The sequence below is a fragment of the Syngnathus leptorhynchus genome, chromosome 17, assembly GCF_054491065.1.
Source record: "Syngnathus leptorhynchus isolate UIUO chromosome 17, UIUO_Slep, whole genome shotgun sequence".
Lineage (NCBI taxonomy): Eukaryota > Metazoa > Chordata > Actinopteri > Syngnathiformes > Syngnathidae > Syngnathus > Syngnathus leptorhynchus.
Genome location: NC_141211.1, coordinates 1536967 through 1546692, shown reverse-complemented (window position 1 = coordinate 1546692; position 9726 = coordinate 1536967). Strand labels below are relative to the sequence as shown.

General features: G+C 39.0%; 1 protein-coding gene across 1 annotated transcript in view; it reads right to left on the bottom strand.

Moving 5' to 3' along the window:
- Positions 1–5433: 5433 nt before the first annotated feature.
- cadm2a (cell adhesion molecule 2a) overlaps positions 5434–9726 on the bottom strand; it is a 107121-nt gene continuing 102828 nt past the window's right edge. The window contains exon 10 of the mRNA XM_085936380.1: positions 5434–9657. Coding sequence (XP_085792506.1) covers positions 9539–9657 — 119 coding nt within the window. The 3' untranslated portion in view covers positions 5434–9538. The remainder of the gene's footprint in view (positions 9658–9726) is intronic.

Below are 9726 nucleotides of genomic sequence, written 5' to 3'. Positions count from 1 at the left end.
GAAAAAGTCTGTTGTATAATGTCACTTTGCTTCCTGCTACCTGATTTATCCAAGGAGGTGTGTTTAATGGCAGCAAGTGCATCACTCTAAATAAGGCCAGCGTTCTGCTTTACGAGCACGGCCGTATGAATTATACAGTATTGGTATTATACATACCTTAGCGCACTATTTATGGCGTTGCATCACAAGCAGCCAAGTGTCTGTTCTCTTTAACTGTAGCTGTATTGTTATACTTTGTCACCTTGTCCTTAGTTACTTTAACATCAAGAACATGGAGAGAGTGCATTTCGAAGGATGCAAAAATGATAGTTTGGATAGTTAAAAATCCTTTTCAAAAGAATATTCTGAAAGGTGTATGGCATTGAAAATGAATGCTTGGAAATGAAACAAAAAAAAAGATGGACTCACAGAGAAAAAGATTCAAACAAAAGTTAAAATACGTCCATAATATGATACATTGAATATTTCTTTACTATTCGTTCCCTTAGCCAGTGACACTGATTTAATTTTATTTTTTTTTGCTGTGGGAAAAATCGAAAATAATTCTTTTGATCATTCTATCAAGTCATATGTTGTAGTTTAATACTAACATAGCAGAAAGTTGCTATTTCTGAAGCGGGTGCTGAATAAGTAGTCTTGCAATCAGTATTCATCTCGCAAAACGTAAATAAAAATGCAGAATGAACATTAGCGCGCGCTCTGCTAGTGCTTCAGCCACATCCACAAAACAGCGAATTAATGAACTAGGTCACTTTACGACTCAATCAAGGCCACATTAAACATCAGTATGTTGTCTATAGTATAATTGTTTTTTTTTGTGCGTCCCTAGGAATATAGATTTGCACTTGTGTTAGTGCAGTGATTCCCGTACACGCTACAGATAGTATAGCGCCATCTCGGCTGGGGAAAAAAAATGACAGATTGTGTGTCGGTGCTTAGTTGATTAGCTAATCAATTGATTGCGCACAAACTCCAGCTTACAACCCCTAAATTCGTTTACACAATGCCAGCTAACGGAACAAGAGCAGATGCCAGACTTAACACTAATTCAAGCATATGGCCGCTTCAAAACTCATGCATTTCAATTACCACGTTCAACTAACTCCAAGTTGGGATAAGGAGCGCCATACTTGGCTCGTTTTCCACTGTTTCGTCAAAAGAAACCAAATTCCACAAAATGTTCCGCTTAATAGTAGAGAATCTGATTGCAATGATATCCTAGCAAGCTAATTAAATCATGCTTAAAAATAAAACGACAAAACTAGATGTTGTAGGGAAAGAAGCTTAGCAATTGGCAGTTTAGTGTTTGCCATCTGTCTTGGCTACCTGCTTCTTATTGGGTGACTTCACTAGTTGGAATTTGCTCAAAATGGCTGCTACTTAATAAAAAAAAAAAAAAAAAAGTGAGATGTTGCTATTTAAAAAGTCCACATTTCCATGTATTTTTTTTTTTACCTACATTAAAATGCAATTTTTCTTTCCTTTTTGTACTTTTCTAAGTGTTCATCTTGTATGTCCTTGGCAGAAAAGGTGCAAGAAATGCAAATTGAAATGTTCCTCCATGATGCTGGAGCATGCCTGGCTTCTTTACTCACATTGCCATTTGGCCTCCACCTACAAGTGTATTAGTGAAGTTAAACAAAAAGGTGTTTGCTCGCGCTCCTCTTTGGCCCATCTTAATGGCACATCTTTAATAAATATTTATAGCAGCGGGGGGGTATTAAAAAACATGCCATGCTAAGATGACTTTATTCCCGTGGAGATAAAGATCTGTGCAGACATATGAAGAGAGAGGTGAGGCCGTGCAGACAAGACAGTCATTAGTTTTCTGATGGCAGGCGAGAGGAGATGACTTTGGCAAGGACGTGCTTGATAGACATCTGTTGAACAAGATGTGGGCGACGGAAGGGCGATGCAAGGACTGTTTCTTCTCCGAGTGCGGCATTTAACTCGAAATCAACGATAAGGCTTCATACGACATCTGAATGCACCTGCGAAACACGCCTACCTAAGGAGACACTATTGTCCAAGGCCAAACATTCAATCCAATTGAAATCGACATCAGATATTCAACATGATATAATATTTAACATCGGTGTCAAAATAATATTTGATTTTATGTCTGTCATCAACATGATTGTAATCTTTATCATTACAGGGTTGCACATCCATTTCTTCTCCTGTCTTTCAAAGAAAATTGACTCAACTGGCCGTTTTGTTCTTAATCTTCAGGTCCGCCGAGGATATTATCCCTGTCCGATAGTTTTCCGGCTCTTAGCCGCTTGACCATTAATCAAGTCATATCAGTGATGCGTCTCCAAAGTTTGCCAGAACGAAATGCGCCTCAGTCATGGCATCACTCAGAATGGCCTGACCATGTGGACATTTTTCTTGTCAGGATATGATCTATATGCAAAGGGCTCTTCAAGCACACGTGATTTGTTTGTGAGGTCCTTCGAAAAAATACTGACTGAGTGATGCAAGAGGGATTTCCTGAGTGGGGGGGGGGGGGGGGGGGATCCAAAGGTGGAGAGCCAGAAAAGACAAATGGAGGGGACTCGCAGATAACATCGCTGACTGATAGATTCTTGTGGCGAGCAAATTAGGCTTTGCGGGCCGAGGGCGAATCAGTCCAAGTCGTGAGTGACGCGCGACGGCAACGTTATCAACGATCGTTGAAGGGCAAAGTGGACCTGGACTGAATTGCCTCATGAGAAAGATACTCATGTGTAAGTACACTGCGCAAATCAATAATCACTTTCCATTGATTTCAAACTTTGTAGTTTGGATAAAAACACAGATTTCCGTAGAAAGACTGAATTGTACAAGTAATGATTTTTAATGTAGCAGTGGATTTTTATTTGAAATGTGACAAAATGTGCAAGACAAGATGTCTTTTTACTACTCCTTTACTGTGTGTGATGGATTTGAAATCAACGCCAAGCCAGACATCTGATGTCGTGCCAAGACTGACCTGAGAGGTGCCAGAGCACATTCAGACTGCTGGAAAATACAAAGAAAGTTATTTTAATTTGATCTAAATTTGATCATTTTATGTTTTGAAATGTAAAATCAATTAAAAACTAAAACGAGACATTAAATTGATTATATTTAAATATTCAAATTTATATTTAGCATATGTTTACACTTGGAATTGAACCTAAGGATTTCACACCGACAGTCTGTAAAAAAGATGTATGGTCTAAATATTGTATATACGCCACTCAGTATTTGGTCATCTGTCGTGCCTCAGAGTGATAAAAGCAGAGGACGGATGGCAGTAATAAGCCGTAATGAAGTTCATGACAAGGTGACCACAAGCTCATTATCCTTTTTCTCTGTCGACTTAAAAGTGCACTTGTCCCCATTTTCACCTCCCTTTGCCTCCTTGTGTCTGCACTTGCTGTCCAACTCAACTGCCAGTAAAAGCCTCCAACAGATGGCTCAGCAAAAAATGCGTGCGTGAAAAGTGGAACTCATTTTTGACATTAATCTCATACCAGGCACTGAGAGGCTACAGATATATAATTGGCCATGTTATATTACTAGCATTAGCATTATTAGGGCCTTGTTACTCGACCGGTGCCATCTCCAAGAAATACAATGCGAAAATTCCATGGCACTTTAAAATACAGGGCTCAACCTTTTATTAACTGTGCTGGTAGTATTTTACATTCCTCACGATAGGATAAATAAATTACGTTACGTTAAGGTCGCCACGGGAGGAAATGAAACGACCTCCTGTTTTTGGTTGTAAAACATGTCAAAACATGCTTTCATCATAATCAAGCAGAGTTTATTGCAACAAATGATAACTGAGAAATTATGCAACCGAAAATTGAAATTCCAAGTAATTGAACTTATCTTTTCCCCTTCTCAACAATTCATTTCAGTTCAAATCCAACCAATCTTTAATTGGTTGAAATTCAAGCGTCCTATCAAAAATAAATGACCTGTCTGCCGTGAACTCTGTCAACCCCACCCTCAGGCTGCTTCTCTTTTCTTAATGGTGCGGTCGGTCACTCCTTTCAAAAAAAAGCCTAAAGCCATAAATTAGACGACATACTAAATTCAGCCGTCCACTCTCCAAAAAGGTTCCATACGCCCCAAAAACCCAAGAGCAGAAACTTCTCATTTGGCGGGCTTTTGCCAAACTCGTTAACATTATTCAGTGTGAACAATTACCTCCGTGCCCTATGGCTCTCACCGCGTCATTTATCAGTTGGGGCAGGCTATCTCAAATCTCTACCCCCCCCCCCCCCCCCCATTCATAATGATAGACTAAATGCTGCACTCAAGAAAGTGGTCCAGCTTGAATCTTATAGCGTCAGACCTTAATGTGCAGACAAAAAAACACGGGCCACAGCGTTTTATGGAACATACACCGTATTATGTCTTTGTCAATCATGGCTTGGATATTGTGAAAGAAGTCAAATATCTGGGTTCCTCCAGGGACGTCACTCTGCACTTTGACGATAATATGACACTGAACATTAGTAATGATTTCTTGGCTAACACCATGGCAACACGACCCCCGCTGACTGGCTTCCCCAGCTGGGGGTCTCTTAAATAAGAAGTCCACTCAGAGGCTGTGACTAGCTTGTGTACATCACACTTCATTTTTTTTTTTGCTACCTTTTTGTGTCTTGCTCAAGGATGCTTTGACATGATTACCAGGCTTGAGGATTGAACCAAGACACGCCGTTAAAGATTTTAGTTCAAATAAAAAAAAAGTATAAAAAGTGAGCGTAATGCGACCTGTATGGGCAGCTTTCAGCCTGCTGGATGTCGGCAGTGACACTTAATAAGCTAGTGCACCTCAACAAAGCTCTATTGTTTCCCTCGCAAAGCCAACTTGCAAGCAAATAGCTTTATCATCTTAATTGCCAAGCATTTAGCAATTAAATGAAGCCAACACCTCAGCTTTGTTGTTGTTCTGATGACCGATTATGAGACTTACTTTCGCTATCTTTGGATCTTGGCTTTATCTGGCTGAGCGCGTTTTGCATTGTCACGTACCTTCTCAGTCTGAGAGCTGCACAGTTTTTTTTTTCTTATTGTTTTTATGAATGCATCAATCAACATTCCCCTTCGCCCGCGCGTTGTTTGCCTGTAACAAAGAGGCAGACCAAATTGGCGAGTTTAGAGCCAGACACGGTGTGCCGTCTTCCTCATTTCTTGCAATTTGGCCTACGTTCTCTTGCGCTTCTGAAAGCCACCATGTTATTTTCCTTTTTGTTCAAGGTGATTAATTTTAATGCATAAATGTGATTTCACTATAAAACAGTGGAAACTTAGCCAAAGAAACAAATTAGCCTCCATCAGATAAGTCCTGAAAATCTGTTGCACCATTTCTCTGATAGTAGCGTTTAGCATTAGTAACCAGAGAAAAAAAAGGTCTCAGGCAAATATTTTGGCAACTATTTATTCAACAATTCAATTTCATACATGAATAGCAACCTCTAAATTAAATAAATCAATCCCACGTACAATGGGAGAAAATGGTGCTAAGGACACCACGACTGCCCAATATATGATGAATAATCATAAAAGTGGTGACTACACTAACATATCTGTAGCGGGAACTCTGACCTTTCGTGTTTGCAGCGTAGTGAGCGACAGTGGGGCACAACTAAACACTCAATGACGTCAAGATGTGCACTTGCCAATAGCTGGAATCCAACAACATAGAGAAGAAACTTGACCTATTTTCAGCTCTTGTTCATGGAACATTCCAGTCAGGGAAAGAATAGTAGAATTACACAAGTTATTGTTTCAATATTAAGTGAGATATTTGTTGTGTAACAGAGGGTCTCCCAATTAGGTAAAAAAAAAAAAAAAAAGAAATAAACATACCGTGTCTGGAAAATAAAAGCAATATATTCCTGAGATGCAAAAACAAACAGCTGGAATGATAATTCTATTTAACGTCTATTGAAGAAAAACAAATATTTCATGCGCTGTGATTGTAAGGCCATGATTTTCTAGAACCATCAAATTAAAGTCAATAAAACAATTCATGATAAGGAAATCAACAATACAGTCTATGACTTCAGAGCCATGTGTGCATTTATATGCCAAACTTACATACAATAACAACAGAATTAAAAAAAAAAAAAGGGGGGGGGAAAAAAAATCAACTGTGATCTTAGATTTGAGTTTCAAAAACTGTGCGACTGTGTTGCTCCAATAACATCATGCTGTCCACGTCAATAAAAGGCCAACGATGACTCATGGAAATGATGCATTAGATAGCGAGGGGGCGAGAGGTTTAAAGCTTCCTTAAAAAAAAAAAAAACCCACAAAGTTCAGAAAACCAAGCCCAGATGTGATACAACTGCACTTGAACTCATCAGAGTGAGTCAGCCTGTTTTTGAGAGAGGAAGAAAAGCTCACCAAAACCTACCCAGTCAGTGATTTAAAAAGTATTCCATTAAAAAAAATGGTAAATGACAAAAACATAAGTGGAGTGCATTGAATAATAATAAGCTGCTCATTGTTAGCTGTGTAGCATAAGTGCCCAAGTTAAAAATAACTAAAATTAAAAATACTATGCTATCAAGCCAACATGGGACATGTTTTCATGTAGTACAAAAATGCCCAATTCTTTATTTAGAACCTGCATGTGCCAAAATGTATTCCATATTATCCATTTATGTAAAACATTGCGTCTGTGATAAAAAAAAAAAAAAAATGGAATAAACAACAAAAAGTGGGTTGGAGAAAAAAAAAATCCTCGACAAACACATGTTGCGGGCAGTCTGTAAGTGCGTGATAGCAACGTCGCGTCAACATTTGAAAGCAACACTTGACGCTTTTAAATCAACAAGCGACAGCGACAGGCAAAGATAAAAGCGGATTTATTATTTATTCCCCAACTTGTGACTCACTTCATCCTGTAGCGACTCCAAATCATTACACACAACAAATGGATGCGCACGTGGATGTGCTATCATGTTGATGAATGGTCACAAAGGCCGCAGTGAAGAAGAAAGATTTATGCATCTGAATCTGTCCTTGACGCACAACTGTTCCCTTTTTTTGTGGTGCAAAATGTGAATTTTGACTCTCAAACTGCAAACCCGCTCATGGTCGTGACAGCTGTCCACGTCCCCAAGAACCTAAGTGAGTGTTGTTCCACTCAAGGAGACGCTGCGGCAACGTTTGAGTTCACTCGGTGACAAAGACATTACTTACTGACCGTATTTGCATAATGCTGAAAATTGGTCACCAAATAGGAGACAGCTGGGCCAACTGTTCCATTGCCCTTGGTAACAATTGCCTCCATCTTGCTCGATTAATTTACCGTTTGCTCACAATAGACGACCTGACGAAGTCAACCACCTCCTTGCTTGCAGGCAAAAAACAAGTTTGAGTTTTTCAATTATTGTTTGATGAATGAGTTCCATAGCCATAGATAGGAATAATAATCATTTAGAGTTTTGCCAAATAGATTTTTCATGAGTTGTGTTGATTTGGACTAATCGCATCTTGAAGAAATGTGTCAAAATGGAGAATGGGAAACAAAAATTGCGCTAGCTATAGAAACTTGAGCTACATCCTTACACTGCAAAATACGCCACCGGTGTTCGGAACATTCAGGGGTTAAAAAAAAAAAAAAAAATAATTGAAAATTTCTACATCTTCAATCAAGAAAATGTGATTAAATTCCCATCTTTAATAAAAAGCCACAATCCCCTCAGTTGTCTACGATATAGTTACTAAACATTCTTCCCATTCTCTAAAACACCTCTTGAAATAATTTAAATATGAAAAAGAGGCCAACGAAAACTTACTGATGTGGTTTTACCAACTTTAGTTTCCCACACATTATTTACATGCCGTGTGCCAAAACAAAATGCAAAAATTGGCCAAAGTATATGTAATGACAGATCAAAAAAAGAAATAATAATAAAAAATAAAAAAAACAGAACAATTGATAAAGTTGCTAATATACAAAAAGATTATAAGAGAGCTGGAATTCAATAGCAATTTTCACAATCAAACACGTTTTAGCAGACACGATACACAGCAGGGAGTTTAAAACCATTCAAAGAAAAGTATTGATTTTTTTCTTCTTTTGTTTGGATGATTTGGAAACAAAGATCACTGTCAATTTGAATCAAGGCAATTAATTGGTTGCAATGAAAAACACGAACTCCATCTTGTGCTTTTATCTTCGTCCATCAAAATTTATCATTTGGGAAATAATGTATGGAAAACAACGCAACACATTCATGACTTTTTTTTTTTTTTTTTCCTTTTTTAATAGTTTGTCCCTTCGGGCGTTCCAAGTGTGAATATTTCACATGAACATTAACTTTCACTGCGCACGTCTGAGGTGGACTTCATACCGGACTCGCGTTAAGGTAAAATACTCAACTTTGAACATTTGAACTTTTTGTACTTTTTTCTTTTCAAAGTTCAACTGCTTGGTCCATAAAAACATAAAATTAGTTGAAGTGCACATCAAAACAGAATTTACAGCAATAAATTGCATTTATCACAAAATCCCTGTACATAACGTAACTAATGAACTCTTTTCCATTACCCATTTTCTAATTTTACATTTGACGGGATGTTATTTTTTTTTCCCCTCTCTTCTCATTAGAACATAAATGATTTTTTGCTAACTCAAATACAATTTATACAACTAGTCGACCTGAAGCCATTATGTTGAAAACAAAAGCGGCTGCCGAGTTCAAGAATATACACAAAAAGTAGCAGATTTAGAAAATGCTCTTCTATTCTTCTCAATGGATGAAATATCTCATCTAGCATCGCTTGTAAAATTTTTGGTGTGTATTCTCACTTCTAAACGGTAGCACGCTACACCCCCCCCGCCCCCCCACTCTACTGTACTAACTACACACGGATCTGAGCAACCTTGCTACTCGAGTACCACACAAAGCCTTCTTCTTATCTTACATGGCTCCACATTTTAATTACAAGTCTATTTAAAGAAGGAGGGATCCATCGTCTAAGATATTGAGTGTGGTAGATATGTATAAGGCGCCAAATAGCACAGATCATCATCGAGAAAAATAAAAAATAAAAAAAATTTGAAGAATCAAAAGACACAATGCTGTGAGCTAAGCAACGAGATGATGGTCCGTCCGGGTGACCACCTACAAAAGCATTTACATTTGCTACTGACTGATACATGAAGGCATTGACACGAGTTCAATGGCGTCTGTATTTTTTTAGGCACCGTGTTGATGTGTGTGTGTGTGTGTGTGTGTGTGTGTGTGTGTGTGTGTGTGTGTGTGTGTGTGTGTGGAGGTGGGGATGAGTGGGAGGGGCTTGTGTTAGCGTGTTCAGGTGTCTGACTGGAGGGTGTACGAAGCAGTCATGGTAGATTTACACATTTACAGAGTTGAAGGGGCAAAAAGCAGCGATGCCTGCGAAAAATGGCCGCTGAACCATGAGGAAAAAGATGAAGCCAAAAAGAGGGCAAACACTGGGCAAGAGAGAGAGAGAGAGAAAGAGAGAGAGAGGACACGGAGGGACGGATGGCAAGGGAGGCGCCCTCTAGAGTCTAGATGAAGTACTCCTTCTTTTCTTCGGCGTGCGCGTGGTTGCCCTCGGCGTTGATGATGGCCGTGTCGGCGTCGGGCGCGTCGTCCGCCCCTTTGGCCTCGTTTGTCAGGTACGTTCCTACGTAAAAGCGCCACATGTAAAGTGCGTACAAATAGCGTGCGGCCCTATTGTTGGTCTTTTTTTTAC